Raw genomic sequence first — 21,476 nt, 5'->3', positions numbered from 1 at the left:
GCAGGTAGGTCCCTCCCTGTTTCGTTTGGTTCATAGTGAATACACCTCAGAGGAAGCAATGATCTGTCTCTCACCATGAAAAAGGGATAGGGAAACAGTAATTTCCTGAAGACACTCATTTGGTTTGTCCACCAGGTGGCATGTAGCAATTGTTTTCATACAGTTGCTCATGCTGTTCTACCTGTTCAACCTGCCAAAGACTTACACCAAGCCACTCCCCCAACCCCCATCATTCCTCAGCAGAACTACCTGATGACAGAGCGGAGCAAGTTCCTTGTAAACAATCTAAGTTTATATTAAACATAGAGGGGGGCAGGTGACTTGCAAAGTATTTGTGCAGCTCTTTTAAATCTGAAGATTAGGGTGAGTGGCTTCTGGGCCAGTGTCATCTTTCCTTTCTCCCCTCACACTTTGAGAGCTCGACTTGAAGACAAGGCTTCACATTGTGGCACCACTGAAGGGGTACATCATGGGTTCAGATGAGGCCTACAACTTTGTCTTTAAAGGTGAGTCATGTTCTTTCACATTTAACAGATTGATGTCTTACATTTACATAATGAGGCAGACACTCTTATTCAGTAGTGAATGTATGCATTGTCAGACGTTTTTTGCATACTGGTCCTCTATGGGAATCAAACTCCTAACACTGGCATTGCAAGATCCATGCTCTACTAACTGAGCCACAATAATGATATAGTGTATATGTCATCAGAGTGACTCTGAAACCTACTTTTTCTGTAGTAGAGCTAGTGCAGTGTTGTTCAGTACAGACAACCATTGGGTTCCGTCACTTACGTGTGTGTATGCTAAGGCTAGAAGTTAAGTGCCAGCACAGTATCAAAAGCACACAGTAGATTGTTAGTAACACATCTACCACACAGATAGGATGCAGGTCTCTCTCACCTGTGTTGAAATTACAGAAAAAGTCTAGGACACACCCTATTTCAGAAGCAAGTTATCTACCACACAGATAGGATGCAGGTCTCTCTCACCTGTGTTGAAATTACAGAAAAAGTCTAGGACACACCCTATTTCAGAAGCAAGTTGTCTTGCCTAGTGCATGCACTCAATAAATATTGTCAATTATGTTTACGCCAGTCCTGTAGTGCAGGGCGTCTCAGAGTAGGAGTGCTGATCTAGGATTGGTTTAGCATTTTAGGTCATGATGAATAACCCTGTATGGACAGATCCTAGATCAGCACTCACTCTGGGACAGTTTGTGGATAAAGGCCCAGGTCTAGGAGTTTTATCCAGCACTTTTAAGAATGCCTCTAACCTTGAGGTTCATTAATAAGCTACTGTTGGTATTTTACAAGTCAGTACAGTGCTACTTCAGGAATGTTGCTATTTCTATGAACTTGAATGCTATTTCTCTGTAACTGAATACATTCTCGACCTCCAACTGTTATTGTGGTGAGTTTCACAAGCTTGTCAATGTCATTCCAGGAAAACACACGTTCCTGAATGTTTGAGCCTATCACTCTTTCCATTATGTCTATAGTCACACTAGAGAAACATGTGTACTGTTACACTAAATGACCTACTAAGGCCTATACGCTGCAGGCATGGTAGAGGAGGTGATGTTGTGCATCACAAATTTAGTGTGTTTTAACTGATCCACATGTAAGTTTCTGCCATTCATTCTGGAACGAAGGACTAGGCCTAATTCTACTGTAACTTTTTATTTTTGAAACCATCCAGACATCATGAAGTAAAATCTAACTGATTCCCTGCTTTGATTGTCTAAAAGTAAATGCATCTTTTGTGTGTAAATACGATGAGGGAACTGCTCAGTCATAAATCAATTGAAGTAAAACTGAATTATTATTACATGAGGGGGAGTTTTCTGCAATTTACTTAATCCCCTTTTTCCTCAGAATAAAGTCAAACCAGGCCAGTAGAGTGCTTCAAGGCCTCTTGTCCTATTTGCCATGGAAACCAGGGGTATTGTTTGCATAAGAGGTTACTGAGTATGGGAGGGGAAATGGCCACATTTTCATCTCACCTACTAAAAGCAGAACAATGATCTGCCAATGGAGTGAACAATTACCCAAACCAAAGTAGAACATCATAACCATTCTTTCCTGCTGCTTTACACCTCAGGTTAAATCTAACCTGGGTTCGGAGACCAGAAACTGGATAGTTGCTTTATAATGTAAATCTGGGAACATGAACAGGCATGACTCCAACATGTTTGCTTTTGACAAATAAGGTATTGCCTGTTTAAAGCTCTGTAGCATAAATCAGCATGCTGGGAAGATAATCAATACTCGCATATACTTACATATTTGGGGCAGCAGGTAGCCTAGTGGTTAGAGTTGGGCCAGTAACCAAAAGGTTGTTCTGCCCCTGAACAAGGCAGTTAACCCACTGTTCCTAGGCCGTCATTGTAAATAAGATGTTGTTCTTAACTGACCTGCCTAGTTAAATAAAAGTTACAAAATCTTATCCCCACTTGTGATTTGGAGGGCAATAAATATAATATGTATTAGGTGACTGTACTAAATAAACATGTTGCTCCTTTTTTAACCTTCTGCACACTGCTCTTTTTCACATTCTTGGTTTCCTGGGTACTTATTTCTTAGATCTTCCTTGCTGGTGCGTCATGGAACTTGGATGTCTATCTTGGTTCAGCTCACATTCTCATGGTTGAGAGTAAAGCAGGAATTGGTGTTTGGCTCAGTCGGCTGTGTTGAAATCATGGTGTCATTGTGACGTGGTCATATTTTCCTATATGTTTGTCAAGTAAGCCAAGGCTGGCTTTCTGAGTCAGCTGCTCACACTCTATAAGCAAAGACATGAGTCACTGAAACATACAAGGGGGCTTCATTGCTCCTTGTACCTCTTCTGTTTGGACTCAGTAGAATGATTGCTCACGGCAAGATAGATATAGGGAAGTATCAGCGTAAACTGTACCACCAGATTTTTTTTAGTCGTTTCCTCTTTTGAAGGCCTGTTTCATTTACAGGAAATTCCCCAAGAGCAATGCAATAAATCCCTTCCTCTCTGGTTCTCCTTTGGTTCTCTTCAACAACTGACCCCTCATCACTGTATATACTACATACCTCTTATCTCTTAACCTACACAGCGTAATAATAACATATTAGCTCCCATTTGCTGGATTATAATTAACATGAACAAGCATGATAATTCATTTTAAAGACACCTGAGCCATGATTTTGATGCTACTTCTCAGATGGTTTGTTCTACATTCCTCACTTAACATAATTAGCCAATTAACCATTTGCACGGGTGTGGTGCTGTTTCTGTCATAGAACACCATTGTGAAGAGAGTCCTAATGATATAATGGGAATAATGAGCAGCAGACGAAGACTGAGGATTTAGGGTAGGGTTAGTGAAATTGAGTGGGATGTTTGAGGACACACCTAGGCCTCACCTAAGAGTTACACTATGTGCATGAAGTTCAGGGAGCAGCCTTATTGTAGTTATGAGTTGGTATTAATCAATGGGATGACATGAGTGAGATTATAACAGTAAAAAAAGATACATTGAAGAATCGTTGTTTTGTGTGTAAAAACCATTACTTACTCTCATTATTGTAATTCCATATGTGTTGTGCCCTGAAATGGCACCTTGAGGTTCTACGCCTGATACTGTTGTGCATCTGCACTATGGCAAAATAAAGTGTTCTATGTGTAGGAGGACACACGCCTAGTCCCCTTTCCAGATGATAGACATACCATTCATTCACATAATGGGGACTCACTGGGGATGTAAAGCACATATTAAAACATGTTTCTGGTGCACTAGAACTCATGCCCTCCTTTCCCCCTTCTTTCTTCTCCAGTGGTTCTGATAGGTGAGTCCGGCGTTGGCAAGAGCAACCTGCTCTCCCGCTTCACTAAGAACGAGTTCAACCACGACAGCCGCACCACCATCGGGGTGGAGTTCAGCACACGCACAATTCAACTGAAAAGTCTCATCATCAAGGCTCAAATCTGGGACACGGCTGGGCTGGAGCGGTACAGGGCCATCACATCCGCGTGAGTACTCTGGGTGAAACTGTGGACCCACGTACACACACACACACACACACAAAGGGACCATTTCTCACTATTGTGTGGGCATCTTGGGTGGTATTATAGGCCCAAACACTCCACGTGGACAGGCACTGGTTTCACATTTTTCCCAGATAGCCTGGAGGAACAAACAGCAGGTTCACTGTTCCAGTCATTTACTACTTGTGCATTTTGGTCTAAATATCCATTTGGCTGGACATACTCAATAAACATCCAGACTCAAACATGTTTCTTCTCTGACTTAAGAAATTCCTGACTTGTTATTTTGTAAAGACTCTGGAAGGGTTAATGGCATGGAAACACATTTCAAAACAATAAAACTGTGTCCATTCAATTTAATAACAAGACAAATCTGAGGATATGCTATACCACTGCAGGGTTAGTTCTTCTCTGTCCAGAGTTTAGTAATTACTTTACTGAATAATTCCCTCATGTACATTTGCTCCCCTAGAAATGCCTTTCTGTAATCAAAAACAAGTCTATTAGAATATTATAAATCTTTTGTCGGTTCAATCATGTATCATACTATGGAGGCCTACATGGCATTTCAAAAGAAAAATGGGATATGGATACTCAGAGGCATCACCCATCACATACTGTATCAATATGACTAAAAACATAATTTACTTATTGGTAAGGTGTTGACTTATCTCATCACCTCTTTTTCTTTCATATTTTCTACCTAGTTATTATAGAGGAGCTGTCGGAGCGCTACTGGTCTATGACATCACCAAGCATCTGACCTATGAGAGTGTGGAGCGCTGGCTTAAGGAGCTCTATGATCATGCAGACCCTCACATCGTAGTCATGCTGGTGGGCAACAAAACTGATCTGGGGTCAGAGCGATCAGTGCCCACTGAGGAGGCGAAGGACTTTGCAGGTACAGCTGCCAGCATATAACTTCAAAATGTTGTTCCCTTATATAGTGAATGGTGGTTTTGCATTGCTAATATACTAATATTCACAACAGCCAATAGACTTTATTGGTCAAAACCAATTGGTCCAAGGCTTGAGCAGTGCTTGACTTGGGAGCTGAGTACCGGCACCTCAAATGTTCTACTGCTTGAGCTCCTGTTCCTCAAATAGAATATTAGCTCCAAGGTATTGTTGAGCTCCTGCACCTACTGTAAATATAAACAGTACCGGCACCCAAAATGAGTACCAGAGTCTATTTTAGTCCATGTCAAGCACTGGGCTTAAGTCACTGGTTCACCCCAAATTTGACAAACCTAAATTATGACAAAATATCTAAACACTACCTCTCTTGCTCTTTGTAGAAAAGAATGGCCTATTGTTCTTAGAGACATCAGCCTTGGAGTCCACAAATGTTGAGACAGCCTTCCAAAATGTCCTTGGAGGTAATTTACTTTATATATTTACAGTACCAACCCTATTATCGATTTGTTTGTTTTTAGCTCTCTAGCTAACCTTGTTTTTTTGGTGTAATAGTAGCGCAATCAATGCTCAGTAATTCATCCGAGTGGAAAGTTGGCATTGCAGAACAAAATGTTTGTGCCACGTTTATTGTTTTGTGTAAGCAGTTGTGTCACTGGCAGTTTGTGGTCAATGTTTTTTGTCACTGTTTGTTGCACCAGATTTCATACTGTATCCCTGTGCCTCTTCCATCAGAGATCCACAGGAAGGTGAGCAGTAAAGAGGTGACCCGGGGGTCCATTAGTGCCGTGTCTCTGGCCAGCCCCGTCCCCAGAGCTGCAGGCGACCCTGAAGAGAAGAAGCCCTGCTGTAGGAACCTCTGATGGGACAAACCACCCAGTGTGTGTGTGTGGGGGGGGGTCATTCTTCATAAGAATGATGCTGAGCAAGACCTCTGATGTGACACAGTTACATGGTGGCAGACAGAATGAGTTTTCCATTCCTAAAGATGATGTAAGTACATGGCTGGAGGTCCATGGTACATTTCCCCAAAGAATCCAGAAATCATTTGAATATAAAAAATGTCTCAAACAAAGATTGTGTTAACTTTTAAGATTCAACTTTGTTTGGAAGGATACATTTTTTTAAATATTTTTTTTAAAGGTGGTCAACTGATGTACATAATATTTGTATTTTTAGTGACTATGAGGTTGGACAACAGGTGCCAAAACCATGTTAATAATTTTACACAAAACTTGATTAATTAAATTTGCTGTCACTGTTGTTTGTGCTCTGTTTACTTAATGTACAGTAACATGTAATTGTTTTATTTTATGCTTAAATTGTTCCAAAACAACTTATTCTTATTGTGAGGTGATTTTACAACAATACATTATATATTTTGCGCTCAAGTGCCAGGTGCATTATTGCGTGCCTTTTTACTTATAACTTTTTACATTTGATTTCCTTCACAATAATAGCCAATCCATCATACACACATTCCATTATAATACCTCTAAAAATGCATATGCAAATAAGTATAATACACAAACAGCAACTGATCGATGAGAATATGATGGAATAGCCTACATTTTCCGTCTGTGAGGATCACTTTTGAATCTAATGAAGTTATCCCATTAATGATCAGACATTGACCATATTGATCTCATAAGTAGCCCTTGGCTAAACCTATAATAATAATAATACATTTAATTTATAGTGCTTTTTTCAGACCCAAGGTGCAAAAAAATACAATAAATAGGCTGATAGGCCTACATTCAGATTGACAAAGAAGTATATATTAGTTGCATATATTTAGTTGCATAAGCGTAGCCTACAGTTCACGTGCTGCAGTGCTGTGACGTCTTTATGATACCGTGCCAATTATCAATTAAACCTGAGGCTCATGGTGCTTTCAAGACAACTGGGAACCCGGAAGAAAAAAAACGTGTTCAAATCCTGACGTCAGTGATCTTCAGGTCGAAAGTCGGAGCTGTATAAAGAGGCCCGAGTTCCCGACCTGGAATTCCGAGTTGGATGACCGTTCAAAAATATTTTTCCCAGTCGGAACTCATTTTTTCCGAGTTTTGTAGTTGTATTTAGTATGGATCCACATTAGCTGCTGCTGGGGTCCAGCAAAATTAAGATAGTTATACATTTTAAAAACATTACAATACATTCATAACATATTAAGTGTGTTCCCGTCAGGCCTCTACTACCACATATATATAACACAAAATCCATGTGTACATGCGTGTAGGGTTTGTATGTTATCGTGTGTTTGTATGCATGTGTTGCTTCACATGCTGTTCCATAAGATGTATTTTTAGCTGTTTTTTAAATCTAACTTTACTGCTGGCATGAGTACTTGATGTGGAATAGAGTTCCGTGTAGTGATGGCTCTACGTAGTGATGTGCGCCTCCCATAGTTTGTTTTGGACTTGGGGACTGTGAAGAGACCTCTGGTGGCATGTCTTGTGGGGTATACATGGGTGTCCGAGCTGTGTGCAGTAGTTCCCAGTTGTCTTGAACGCACTGAAGTCCGAAGTCGGAGATTCCCGAGATCCAAGGTCCCAGGTGTTTTGAACGCGGCATCAGCATACCTGGAAGGCTTGAGACTGAAGACGTCACCCAAGAGGCGATGAGTAGGATCAGTGGAGGCAAATCATGAATGGCAACAATGTAGACCAATCACAGGAAAGTCAGTGACAGGTATCAGTCTTCGATTGGCCAGTCGAAACTGGGTAAAGGGCGGGGCTAGAGACTCGACGTTACGTCGCTCGGAAATGGCACATTACAAGTGATCGGGAAGAGGAGTCGAAAGTTTGTGAAAGATAGTTTGTTGTCTTTAAAATTTTCACAGTCAAATAGGATATATATAATCGAATAATATATTACCGGTGTTGAATAGTGCGAATGTACCTTTTTGACTCGGTTGTTCGTTCTAAGGAAGCGGTCGGTCGCGAGATAAATGGTCAAGAAGTTTTGTCGAATTGAACAGAGAAACGACCACGGGAGGGTTTGAACATTTCCATAGGTAGAAACGTTTAAGAAATGACGAATAAAGAAGACGAATATGACTATCTTTTCAAAGGTGAGTGTTTTTACGATACTTTACTAGGACATTGCCATTTTTTTTAGTTTAGTAATTTCGACCTACAGTTGGTTCAGCGCCACACCGCTTTCATTTGTCCCCGCTTCCGCCCTGTCAAAATTATTCGGACTGTTTTCAGTATAAATATGTTAACTGTGTAGTAGGCTAATTGATTGCAACAGCACTAAACACTCAGTTAATAAGCACCAAGTAACTATCCATTAAGTGGCATCTGTTGTTTAGTCATCTTGTGGTGGGCCTATGACGCAATCATCAAGGATGTATTGGTCAACAGGAGTCAGTCATATAGCCCACTGACAATGGCAGGATGACACCTCAAAATACTACATTTACTCAAACGGATTGCCCTAAGGTGACCAGTGTCCACATGGTTTAGCCTTTAAGCACCATTCTGTTTGTAGGGATTCCATTGACCTGGTTTAGTGGTGGGTCACTCTAGGTTTAGAGATGGCAGTCATCTCTACGATCTGTTCACATATGAATGAAGATGACCATGGCCTAATTCATCTAACAGATAGCAGAGTGAAAGCTTATTGGCCCCTACTCAACATGACTTGTTGAACCTTATGTTCTATGTTGTTTAGTCGTACCTTTCCCAGACTTTTCTGTGCGCATGCACTGTAGCCTATTGTTAGGCCTACATATGAGAATGTGTAGGCCTACATTTAAGAATACAACAACAGTTGGTATGTTACAATAGTGGATACTTACTGCTCACCTGTACTTTCTTACACTAACTACTTCCCTCGTGGGTTGTTTTGTCCTGGACCAAGGGAAATTAAGTGCACAGGGTCCTTTGTTCAAATGTAGAACTGCAAACAAACATGTGTAGTCAAACTGGAAAGACCTGCATGAATCAAGTGAGTGTGTGTTTGTCTGTCTGTCTGTCCCTATACAGAAGGCCTCTGACCGTAGGGAAGATAGATTAGATTACACAGCTAGAACGCACTGCCCCATAGAGCCTAAAGTGAGGACTGTCAGTAGGCCACATAACCAGTAGGTTCCTCCCCCTCCAGTTTCCTGCTTTTAATTGCTTTCTTTACTGCACCCTCAGTGTTTAGGCATGAGTCAGTCAGGTGAGTGGTTGAATCACTACTCCCGACTAGGCGCTTGTAAGTGTTGCACAGCAAGTTGACCAGCTTGTTTAAAGGACTCTTACTGAGTGCTCTCTTTACAAATAACATATGCTCTCTTGTTGATTTGACTTCCAGATAAGCTAGGCCTTTTTAAAATAACTTCCTTATACTGTATTGGGAAATAGAATTGTGATTTTTAAGGAAGCTAGACTACACTGTTTAGGCCTATGCTATGTAGTGATGGCGTTCAAGAATATAACAATTATTGTAGAATGGTTGTATCTTTAGAACTCTGGAATGCTGCCTACACAATACCTTAGCCTAAATTGGTGGTGATATGTTTCTGGTGACAGGTACACTGAAAGTTGCATAATGCTGCTGTTAGTTCCTCTGCCACCGTATTATCACTGTTACCAGCTAGTCTAATGGAATTGTAGTTCAGAGTCCTTCTTGTAAATGACAAGGATGTTCTTGTAACTACATAGTCCCAGTTCTCATGTTACTAGCTGATGTGAAGTGTTGCCAATGGATTTCCTGTGGAACAAGTGAACTTTTGTATGGATTTCCTAGCTTGAGTCAGTTGGCACAATCGTCAATTGGTAGGCAGGTTTCTAACTGTCTGTTGCGCCACTGTAGCATTTTCATGTGATGAGGTTCCATGCTTAGCTTGTATGATGTCCTACTCCCACAGAATGTAGGCTATTTGTCAATAAGGCCTCATCAACACACAAGCGATTCCTATTTCCTAATAACAGGGTGGTGAGTTTGAGTTCGGGTTTTCCTCCTGATTCACCTGGATTTCAATCATTGTAAAATTCTCTTTCCCAACACCCCGCCTTGTGTTTGGAAATGAATGGGTGTCAACGGGAACAGGTGCCAAATGTTTAATTGCTCCATAAGGGCAGGGTTCAGTGGTGGTGCTAAGTGAATAGGCTGAACTACATCATCTTCTTGGTCAATTAAATCAAACTTCAGTCATTCATGACAATACTTAGCCTAGGTGCTACCTCGCAAAGGTCAACTTCACGTCATGGGGCTTTGTCTATAGCAAAAAAAAACAAATATTGTTTATTGAACTACAGTCAAGTATAGTCAGGCCCTCTCAGTAGACCGTTAATCACTAACAGAACAGCAGACACATGGTGCGACCCAATCAGGAGCTGTCGTATCTTCTACCACTTCTTTTGTCAGGCCTGTTTTACCCCTACTGAGTGTCCCTGTTCCTACATTGTTGAAAATACGTTGTTTGTAGACCCCTGTACAGTGGGTAGTGTAATGTATTGTTATTCTGCTGGTGTCTGTCTGACTCATGCCTTCGATCCTCTCTGTGTGCTCCAGTGGTGCTGATTGGGGACTCTGGAGTGGGGAAGAGTAACCTGCTGTCCCGCTTCACCCGCAATGAGTTCAACCTGGAGAGCAAGAGCACCATTGGGGTGGAGTTTGCCACGCGCAGCATACACGTGGAAGGCAAGACTGTCAAGGCCCAGATCTGGGACACGGCAGGACAGGAGCGCTACAGAGCCATCACCTCAGCGTGAGTATTAACACAGCTCACACGCATAGAGATTTGTCTGTTTTGTGTATGTCAGGTACCTTTTGACATATTTGCAGTGTTTAGACAAGCGGCCCAATTCTGATCTTTATTTAACTAATTGGTCATTTGACCAATACCCTCAGATCCCTTTCACAAATGAGCTCTGAAAGATCTGATGTGTAAAGGGCTGATGGTATTGGTCAAATGACCAATCAATGGAAAAAATATCAGACTTGGGCTTCCTGTGTAAACCCAGCCATTGAGGATATTTGTGCGTACAGAACATTCCAGCCTACTTATGCTAATTTTCAAATGTTCTCATCTTGTTGACAACTGAGTCCTTTGCTTATGATGTATGCAATAGCATTTCATGTCGGGAACGACAAACTAAATCTACCACTCCATTGACTAAGCCAATGCTCAGCTGTTCTGTTCACCACTGCTCCCAGTAAAATGTATTTCCCTCCTGTCCCCTGTGTAGGTACTACCGTGGGGCAGTGGGGGCTCTGCTGGTGTACGACATCGCCAAGCACCTGACGTATGAAAACGCTGAACGCTGGCTGAAGGAGCTGCAGGACCACGCTGACAGCAACATTGTCATCATGCTGGTGGGAAACAAGAGTGACCTGCGCCACCTCAGGGCTGTGCCCACGGATGAGGCCAAGGCCTTGGCAGGTATCCTCACATCAACTAGTTTTTTTCTAGCCATCTTGTTAATCTGTTTGTGCTGATTCATCCAAAGCATTACAAGCCAAGGGGACAGTACAGGAGAGTTGTTTCCCTCAATATTTCTAGCTTTTTCATTCGCGATAGCAGTAGACAAAGCAATACGGCAATCTGAACACAATGCCAATGTTTTGGTAAATATGGCCATAATCTCACTTTCAAAATTGGAATAAGGGCATTTTAAACACATTTCAAAAATAATCTGTGGAAAGTGATGCACCTGAGCCTCGCAGTGGACAAGGGAATGCCTTCCACTGTCTACTTTCTGCTTAGGGGCTGCTCTTTGATGTGGAGACAACAGAGCTCCCATCAGGCTGCCTCTGTCAGTGGTTAACAGCCCATGGTTCTGAATTCACATCCCCAGCAATAGAAAAAAAGCCAGTCAAGTTGACTCCACTGTGATTTTTAGCTTCACTCCAATGTGACATTTCCAGCTTATCACACTTCTCCTTTGTAGCTCTGCATAATGTTTCAAGTGTTTACTTATGACCTTGAGTCTTATTTCCTGCATGGAATACACTTTGACTTGTAAATTGCTCTAGATAAGAGTGTCTGATATATATATGAATGAATGAATGGAATTGTTCTAGAAGACGTCATTGTGTAGAGTAAACAAGCATGCCATGTGAAACCACAGGCTCTTGTTCAATTTCTGCTATTGATTTGTTACTAGGGTTGGCTCATGCAGCATGACTACAAAGGGTCACTGATGACATGCCATTTTTATATTTGCTCTATCAGTTAGTCTACACTGTGGTGGTTGTTGCAAATAGCCTCATTGCTGAGTATGATGACTGGGTGGCTGTTTTATGAAGTGCCTATTAGTACGGACAATGAATATGACCTGTGAGGTTTTTTTTCTCTCTCCACTTTCACAGAGAAGCATGGACTGTCTTTCCTGGAGACCTCTGCGTTAGACTCCTCTAATGTGGAGCTGGCTTTCCAGACTATTCTCACAGGTTAGTGTACATTATGAACTGGGTGGTTTAGCCCTGACTGCAGATTGGCTGACAGCTGTGGTATATCAGACCGTATACCATGGGTATGACAAAACACAGCAATAAGGCACCTCCGGGTTCGTGGTATCTGGCCAGTATGCCACGGCTAAGGGCTGTGTCCAGGCACTCTGCATTGTGTCGTGCTTAAGAACAGCCCTTAACCGTGATATATTGGCCAGATACTACACCTGCTCGGGCCTTATTGCTTAAATATACCATGCTACGCTGCCTACCATATACACTGGGACTGCTTGTGGTTTTTAACAGTGTAATTCGGTAACGATGGAATTGCCCCGACTCCAATTTTTACTTTTAAATATATGCTAAACAAACACAATTGATTTTAACAAACCATACAATTATATGCACAGTAACTACATTTAACAATTTATACAGTAAATTATAAAATAACATTTATTGGCAAACTGCAGAATTACAGTAAAATCTCAGTTTTTATTATTACTAAACTTTGTATCTGTGCAGTCATTCCTGTAAATATGTTTGTCATATTATCTGTGGAAATAGTTAAAATTAGTCTTTATGCATAGTGTTCTATGCATAAAAAAATCCATGGTTTTTGTTTGGTAAACATTTTTGAAGTGGAATTGCCCCAAAGCAACTTGTGTTCACCCTGTAGTGCACACAGAATCATACCATCTTGTGAAAGAGCTGGCCTACTCTAACTTAAAAGGCTTAAAAAGAGTTGCTAGTCCAAGTAAAGGTCTCCTCTTCACACATCTTATTAATGGCCATACCAAACGTTTCTTTAGTATGTATATATATATTTTAAATGATTTGTACTCAGAGCTTTGTAGTTCAGTGGTGGCTCATCTTCTGCCAATAGATGGCAGCAAAATTCAGGTTATTACGAGGCCCTCTACTGTAAGATTACTCTGCAGTAAATTGAACAGTACCTGACATTTTTTAAGGTCAAAAGCATCTGTAATTGGCACACTCAGACAATGACACTTTGTGTGAGCCTCAATCAGATCTGCTGTTTGCCAGGAAATGACTAAATAATTTTTTTTGGCCAGGTTGCAAAATGTACATTGAAATACAAGTGTGAGCTATCAAATTTTATTAGTTACATGCGCCGAATACAACAGGTGTAGACCTTAAAGTGAAATGCTTACTTACAAGCCCCTAACCAACAATGCAGTTAAATAAAAGTAACAAGTAGTTAAAGGGCAGCAGTAAAATAACAATAGCGAGACTATATACAGGAGCTACTGGTACAGAGTCTATGTGTGGGGGCACCGGTTAGTCGAGGTAATATGTAGGTAGAGTTATTAAAGTGACTGCAATAATAATAATAATAGAGAGTAGGAGGGGGGGGGTCAATGCAAATAGTCTGAGTATCCATTTGATGGGATGTTCAGGAGTCTTATGGCTTGGGGATAGAAGCTGTTTAGAAGCCTCTTGGACCTAGACTTGGCGATCTGGTACTGCTTGCCGTGCGGGAGCAGAGAGAACAGTCTATGACTAGGGTGGCTGGAGTCTTTGACCATTTTTAGGGACTTCCTCTGACACCACCAGGTATAGAGGTCCTGGATGGCAGGAAGCTTGGCCCCAGTGATGTACTGGGCCGTACGCACTACCCTCTGTAGCGCCTTACAGTGGGATGCTGAGCAGTTGCCATACCAGGCAGTGATGCAACCAGTGCCCTCAATGGTGCAGCTGTATAACATTTTGAGGATCTGAGGACCCATGACAAATCTTCTGTCTCCTGAGGGGGGAATAGGTTTTGTTGGGCCCTCTTCACAACTGTCTTGATGTGCTTGGACCATGTTAGTTTGTTGATGTGGACACCAAGGAATTTGAAGCTCTCAACCTGCTCCACTACAGCCCAATTGATGAGAATGGGGGTGTGCTCGGTCCGCTTTTTCCTGTAGTCCACAATCCTCTCCTTTGTCTTGATCATGTTGAGGGAGAGGTTGTTGTCCTGGCACCACATGGTTAGGTCTCTGACCTCCCTATAGGCTGTCTTGTCGTTGGTCAGGCCTACCACTGTTGTCATTGCCAAACTTAATGATGGTGCTGTCGTGCCTGGCCGTGCAGTCATGAGTGAACAGGGCATACAGGAGGGGACTGAGCACACACCCCTGAGGGGCCTCTGTGTTGAGGGTCAGAGTGGTGCATGTCTTGTTACCTATCCTTACCACCTGGGGGCTGTCAGGAAGTTCAGGATCCAGTTGCAGAGGGACGTGTTTCGTCCCAGGGTCCTTTGATGAGCTTTGAGGGCACTATGGTGTTGAACGCTGAGCTGTAGTCGATGAATAGCATTCTCACATAGGTGTTCTTTTTGTCCAGGTTGGATAGGGCAGTGTGGAGTACAATAGAGATTGCATCATCTGTGGAACTGTTAAGGCGGTATGAGAATTGAACTGTCTAGGGTATCTGGGATAATGGTGTTGTGAGTCATGACCAGCCTTTCAAAACACTTCATGACTACAGATGTGAAGGCTATGAGTTGGTAGTCATTTAGGAAGGTTACTTTAGTCCCTGTGCCAAAGAACACTATGGTGGTCTGCTTAAAACATGTTGATATTCCAGACGGAGAGGTTGAAAATGTCAGTGAAGACACTTGCCAGTTGATCAGTGCATGCTCGCAGTACATGTCCTGGTAATCCGTCTGGCCCTGCGACCTTGTGAATGTTGATCTGTTTTAAGGCCTTACTCACATTGGCTGCGGAGAGCGTGATCACACAGTTGTCCGGAACAGCTGGTGCTCTCATGCATGTTTCAGTGTAATTTGCCTCTACTTGAGTATAGAAGTAGTTTAGTGCTTCTTTCCAGAAGTCTCATCATTTTACAAAGACACAATTTAGTCCCTCATACCCAGCGCAACTCACATTAAGTACCTCTACAAGAGCAATTTACTGAGAGGCATTGACGTATTAGCCACACCTTAGAAAGGCCCTTGTTAATGCATGGCCACTATATAAAATTAATAAATGGGCAACGGCCGACTCAAACCCAAGAATGTCTGAGGAACAAGCCTCACTGAGTGAGGCCTTCAAATCAATTGATATAGGGCTGTCGGCATGCTCCCTGCTATGTGTTCTGCTTTCCTCCTCCACATACAATTCCCGCTGCCTGAAGTTGAACACTTAGTAATTCTACTCTTAAACAAATGTGTTATTCATAGAAAGTTCTAATTAGCTCATTTAAGAGGGAACAACAGAGTGCATAGCAGTGCTCAAGCACAGGAATTGCACTAAACTCCCTGACCTGGGAAGCATGTTGACTGTAGCTAGTGGTTGAAATACCAGGTCAAGGGTTAGTTGAGGTAGTCTTGTCTGCTCATTTTCAATATCTTGCTGATTTAGAGGCAGGGAACTGACTTGGGGATTCGCCAGCCAGTCAGTAGCATGTATGAGTCAGTCTGAAGTTAGTTTTGCATGCCAGACTCAAGAGTAAATCTAGGGAAGGTGCAGAAGTTCAATCCCCAGGAGCCATGGGGTGCTGCTGGTTTCTATGATAGCTTGTCTCCATTTCATGTTTTTGTTATTTATTTACACAAACCCTGGAAAGTGAAATGCTATTAGGTCCCAATTGCATGACCATCTTGTTCTCAGTTTTCTATCCACTGTAGTCTTTGACAAAACTCTCCCTTTCTCATCACCCAACAACCCAACAGCAACTGTTGTGTCCTCACCTGTCTGTCTGTCCGTCTCCTGCAGCCATCTACAACATTGTGTCCCAGAGGCAAATGACGGGCCGCAGCGACGCAGACTTCTCGCCCAACTCCAATGTGGTGCCGATCACAGTGCAGCCCACTCAGAACGCTGCCAAGTCGAGTGCCTGCTGCCAGAACAACTGAGGCCTCACCACCGTCAGGGACAGACGAGTAGACGGGGAGGGAGGACTGGAAGACAAGGAGGAGAAACCTAGAGACAAGGATACAGACAGGCAGACAGAAACAAGTGGAGAGATGGACAGGAAGACCGAAGGACAGGGAGACCAAGGGGGCAACCAAGTGTTTCCATAGCCTCTATGCATTGTTTCCTTTGAGAAGTCTGTCCCATCTAATTCAATAAGCTTTATCGTTATGCCTTGGCTTGATTGGTTTTAAATATGAAAGATGACATGAATTCATTTACATGAATTGAGAAATTTAGCATGTTTGGATATGGTCCTCCATATCTTTCCAGTTTGTCTCACTCATTGTGAACTGACCCCCCCCCCCACCACCATTGTCAGCTCAATTTAATAGGCCTGTGAACACACCCAATTCCCCAGCACAGAGAAGGGGCAATAAGATTCGGCAGTGAAGACCTGATTTCACTGAAATGTAACCCCCACCTCTCCATTGTCAGGCAGCTCCTCCCAAACATATTTGAGTCTGTCCCAATTATATTTATTTTACACTATATTGAGGTCTTGTTTGACCAAAGGGTTTGTGCTAACATGCAACACTGGGTGGGTTTGATCTGAAGCTGCTTACTATATATGACGGGTGTCCTCTCTTTTTGTTCTTGATTTCACTGGTAATCAAATCCTTTTATGATATAGTTATTAAATGTAACTACTCTTTGCCAATGGGGAACCGAGGAGTTAAGCCATCTTATCCCAAATGTTCCTGGTCGAATGTCAGGCAAATCTAAACTGCACAAAATTGGGGTCCGTGGAGAACTTTTCATGTCCATTTTATCAGTGCTCTTCGACTTCCCTTTTAGTCTTTACACAAAATAAAGTTTGCTCTTCAGATTTTTTTGTGATCAACATTTTCCTCCCTGTTTAACTCATTACAAAGTACTTTGCACAGCAATATTTCTCACAGAGGCCTATTTGTTAGCAAAAAAGACAGTCTTGCTCTTTTGGGTGTTATCCTTTTATCACCGTGAACCATCCTTTTCCGGTTTAATGGAATTGCTGTCGCTTTCTCCGTGACTGTGGAGATATGTGAGGGTGATGAGGGGATATTGGTTGGAGTGGTGGTCATATAGCATGGTCTGAGTGGAGCCCTCCCTGCGGCCTGCTGTCCTAGATGGATGGACAGCTCATGTTGCAAGAGATGGGTAGTAAGGGCACTCAGCTCTGCTGTGTCTCTGATGTACACAAGATGTCTTGTTTTACTGTAAATGAACTCCTCCACTGCCCTTATCCACTGTATGTAACTGGAACTGTATCATGCCTTCTGGGATATCCCTTAAGAGTTTCCCAGGTCTCTTTGTATGGTTATATTTTCTCTTTCTGGGTGTGTAGGTCTGTTGGTAAGAGAAAGCACTAGGGAGGATACTAGCCCTTTTAGATCTGCTAGAGGGGAGGTGTGGGGAAAGTTTGAGGGTGCCATTACCACAGCCGAAGGTCAACAGTAAACAGTCATTATCCTGCTGAGTTTTTTTTTTTCCCTTGTGGCATTCCCAATAGTAAATTGGGATGTAAAGGTTAGGTTTTTTAAATGTTAATTCTCATGTGTACATTTTAGATTGCACATGTATAAATAAATGTAATTTCTTAAGTCTTGCTTCTTATTTGTGCAAACGTTTTCAATGAAAAATTACATACTGTGGAGTTACTGTATGGTAATTCACTTTTGGTACTTATTTGCCATTTCACAACTGCCAACTTTTTTTAAATACTCAAGACAAAGCAAAGAGCATCCATCAGAAACAATTTTGTTTTTGTTTTATTAGAAACATTTACAATACATCTTGAATCTTTGAAAAAATAACAGAAACCAAAACTAATATGGCGCAGATACAATAAAATGTCAAATGATTCACATGTGCTAAGAAATAAACCTGCAATATCACATGCCTCTCGTGGGCATGACACACTGTAACAGTTCAAAGAAGACTTTTTTTTTATTTTATCAAAGTGATGGCCAGCAACATGGCAAACCCTCTCTCACTGATCACAGAGAAACCAGAAACTAAAGCCAGGAGATGCTGACCCAAAACTAATGCACAAAGACCACTATAAGACCGGTATGAAACACTTCTACGTTGCCGGGAGAATCTGAAGAAACACTACCAAAGACAAACTGTCAGACTGCGGTGGCCCCTTCAGAAGAGGACAACGTGAAGGCCGGAAGATCATTTCAAGTCCCCATGCTTCAGTCAGTGGTGGCGGAAAATATACCGTCCTGGCATGTTGAATTGTACGACAACTGTTCACTTTTCACTACCTAGTTTTGAGATTTAAATAAATACATTTTAGCTTCATCCATATGTGAAGGAATGACAACCAAGCTTTCCTCCCCTTTTATAAAACTGATGAGAAAATGAAAAGGACAAAATACTGAGTATCACATGGGGACTGAAACGGTTTCTCTTTGCTTCACCTGAAACACTTGTCCTTTTTTTCCCGTTTCTGAAGGGGCGCAAACTATGAAAATCTACAAGGAACAACCAGCCCCAGACCCCTTGTGTTAAAACCAAACACATAGCATCTGTGGTGTTTATCCAGTCTAAGTGACCATACAAGATACATGCAAACTAGTACGGATATGAATGTGTTGGTGTGTGTGTGGCTGGTTACCATAGATCTACTACACAGTGTGCCTATGTGCTAATCTATTGATCACTCAGCTCAGTTCCCACCCTGTCATGTTTTCACAAAGAAATTTGAGCCCAATTTTTAAGTATTCTTTCATTAAGGCTTTGATGATGTCCTCTCTTGCCTTACCAATCACAAAGGGTCCCAAGTAGTAGACATATGAATGTGTGTGTATCTGTATACGTTACATGTGCCCCTGCGGGACACCTTAATCACTCGTTCTCAGCATTGCAATCACAACTGAAGCTGTGTTAGCTTAAAAAGTTAGAGATGAATAAAAGCAAGTTAAGACTCCAGAGGAAATGTGTAATGGGGCCAGTCAGTATGGGGTTAGTCAAAGGGGAAAAGGCAAGCAGGCAGCATAGAGAAAGAGTGCTGATGCAAGAAAAAAAGGTGTAATTGAGGCATGGAATTGATGCTCAGTGACTAAAATACCTCCAAATCCTAAAAATATTATGTTATTTTCTGTCATAATTCCACTGTGAATGCACTGGTGTTCTTTGAAATAGTGCATATCGGAAGTTAAAATATAAGCTATGGGGAACCCACTTAGACTCTTATTTCATTTACAATGAAATATAGTGGAGGCGAGTCCATAACATTCATAAATAAAACTTTTTATTTTCTTTACCGTTAGCAGAAACCAACTTTCTTGTGTTTAGAAATATATTAACTTTTTGAATTTTTAACTAAAAAACACATTTCTTGAGGTTACTCATGTTTTCTTCATTTTAAGATTTTCATAAATAACATCCAGAAACTGACTTATTCCCCGTCTTTCTATGAAATAATAACCCATGTTAGCAAAATAGATTTAAGAAACTGTAATATTATTATTTTTAAGTTGCTTTCTAAAAATGTATGTGGATGAACTCAAATATAGACTGCGATGAAACCTCACAATTTATTTTCAGCTCACTTTAAAATGTATAAACCAATAGGTAAAAGGAGTGCACTGGTCATTTATTTTACATTCAAATGCATTACTTGCTCATCTTGTGATTATGATAGGTCGGAATAATTGCTTAAGTGCATCAATTTAAAGGATTTCCTATCACTCCTTGAAAGGGGTGCTATTATTGTTATACATAATGCATAAAGAGTTGTACATTTGTTAAAGAGAAGGAAACTGTTCAGAGTTTCTATGGTTACTTTAATATATTGTAAAGAACACTAACAATTGAAATAAATGGTTAATGAAATAGACATCCCCCCTAAGAGTTATCTCACCGCCATCTTTGTTTCTCCACTAAAGGAAGTGGAGTACTTCATATTCTGGTAGAGTGGGTGCATATATCAAGCTATACCTCATCTTATAAGACAGTCATTATTGTAATTTCTATACCAATCAACCCTCAAGGTAAATATATGGAATTAAATATATGTCCACCTTAATTTCTTTAAAGCTTTTTACACACCTTGTGGTTATGTTGATGAAATATGTTAATGCCATGGGATCTTCATTTTACTGTTACTCTTATGTACTGTACTGAACTTCAACTATCATACTTTGACATGGTGAATAAAGTTAACTAGACACAATATTAAATGAAAACCACAGTATTGTTTTTTAAAACTCTAACAAAGGTACTGCAGGGTATTTGTGTAATCATAACAACTCTCTTATGCATTATTCAACTATTGTTCAGTCTGGGGTCTTTGAGACGAATCTAGCCCTTCAGCTGCAATTCAACATGAATTTGAACAGAATTGTAAACAAATACAAATCTATACCCCTTCCTTTTCTAATTTAGAATGTTTTCCTGCCCCATTCTGAAGAAACATCAACTTTCCAAGACAAGTCTAGCCTTTTCACATTAACAGCTGTGATGATGAAACAAAACTTATTGACATAATTATTTATAAAACCTAAGTTGGCAATAATACCAATATAAATACAACGTAAGAGGGTGATGCATTAGGACTGGTGTCTTTGGGCAGTGATTGGGTAGTTGATCACTGAAGCTACTGTAGCATAAAAAAAAGACCAAACTGAAACAGGATGTCTTTATTGAGACAAGCTCCATTTCACAGATATTGACTGAAGCTTGTCTGCTGTATGACTTTTGACAAAACTATCACTAGTGGGTTATTAAAAACAAACGCTGATTATTATTGTATTGACCTCAGCCACCTTCATCAATAAATCCAAACTATGATAAGGGCGAAATGTGTTAACATTCGTAGAATTGTAAGCTTATCATCAGCAATATAATTCATATCGATGTCCTCGAACCTCTCCCAAGGTTTTGTTCTTTGGCTACCTTTTGACCTTTTATTTAAAATCAGCTAAACGCTGGATAATGACAACTACTTATAACAGACAGCATAAAGAAATAATTAAATTGTGCCATCAAATCAGTTACAAAACATGTTTTGGAACCAATCTAGAAACTGAAATATATTCTCAAGATATGCTTATGGTAACTATAAATGTTTCTCCCTAAACATGAATAAATACAGAGTTATACATGTTAAATAAATGCTACTTTTGTCAAGTGATAAAAATGTTTGGCTCAATGCATTGGGCATCAGTATACGTTCATATGGAAGAGGGTCTTAGATAGATCCTATGGAAATAATCCAACCTTCTGTCTTACCATTGCGTC

At 41.0% G+C, this 21,476-nt stretch overlaps 2 protein-coding genes across 2 annotated transcripts; both read left to right on the top strand.

The window, feature by feature from the left end:
* The first annotated feature begins 244 nt into the window (after positions 1 to 244).
* LOC124005924 (ras-related protein Rab-25-like) lies at positions 245 to 6,271 on the top strand. The gene is made up of 5 exons (XM_046315566.1): positions 245 to 506; positions 3,810 to 4,005; positions 4,728 to 4,921; positions 5,319 to 5,399; positions 5,671 to 6,271. The coding sequence occupies exons 1-5, from the start codon at positions 470 to 472 to the stop codon at positions 5,796 to 5,798; spliced, it is 636 nt and encodes a 211-aa protein (XP_046171522.1). The 5' UTR covers positions 245 to 469; the 3' UTR covers positions 5,799 to 6,271.
* Positions 6,272 to 7,437: 1,166 nt separating this feature from the next.
* On the top strand, positions 7,438 to 17,827 carry LOC124005008 (ras-related protein Rab-11A-like). Its single transcript, XM_046313834.1, has 5 exons — positions 7,438 to 8,008; positions 10,444 to 10,639; positions 11,121 to 11,314; positions 12,244 to 12,324; positions 16,047 to 17,827. Exons 1-5 carry the CDS (start codon positions 7,969 to 7,971, stop codon positions 16,184 to 16,186), a joined length of 651 nt encoding a protein of 216 aa, XP_046169790.1. The 5' UTR covers positions 7,438 to 7,968; the 3' UTR covers positions 16,187 to 17,827.
* The last annotated feature ends 3,649 nt before the right edge of the window (positions 17,828 to 21,476 follow it).

Source organism: Oncorhynchus gorbuscha, linkage group LG19, assembly GCF_021184085.1.
Source record: "Oncorhynchus gorbuscha isolate QuinsamMale2020 ecotype Even-year linkage group LG19, OgorEven_v1.0, whole genome shotgun sequence".
In the NCBI taxonomy this organism is placed as follows: domain Eukaryota; kingdom Metazoa; phylum Chordata; class Actinopteri; order Salmoniformes; family Salmonidae; genus Oncorhynchus; species Oncorhynchus gorbuscha.
Note: the sequence above shows the minus strand (reverse complement) of the source record. Positions and strands in the feature narration are given on the sequence as shown.

Bases quoted from the DNA above. Each gene is read 5' to 3' on its own strand.
- LOC124005008 (XM_046313834.1), top strand. From the start codon at position 7,969: ATGACGAATAAAGAAGACGAATATGACTATCTTTTCAAAG. The intron at 11,315-12,243 runs GTATCCTCACAT...CCACTTTCACAG, and splicing joins TGAGGCCAAGGCCTTGGCAG to AGAAGCATGGACTGTCTTTC. The intron at 12,325-16,046 runs GTTAGTGTACAT...CGTCTCCTGCAG, and splicing joins TTTCCAGACTATTCTCACAG to CCATCTACAACATTGTGTCC.
- LOC124005924 (XM_046315566.1), top strand. From the start codon at position 470: ATGGGTTCAGATGAGGCCTACAACTTTGTCTTTAAAG. The intron at 4,922-5,318 runs GTACAGCTGCCA...TGCTCTTTGTAG, and splicing joins GGAGGCGAAGGACTTTGCAG to AAAAGAATGGCCTATTGTTC. The intron at 5,400-5,670 runs GTAATTTACTTT...CTCTTCCATCAG, and splicing joins CTTCCAAAATGTCCTTGGAG to AGATCCACAGGAAGGTGAGC.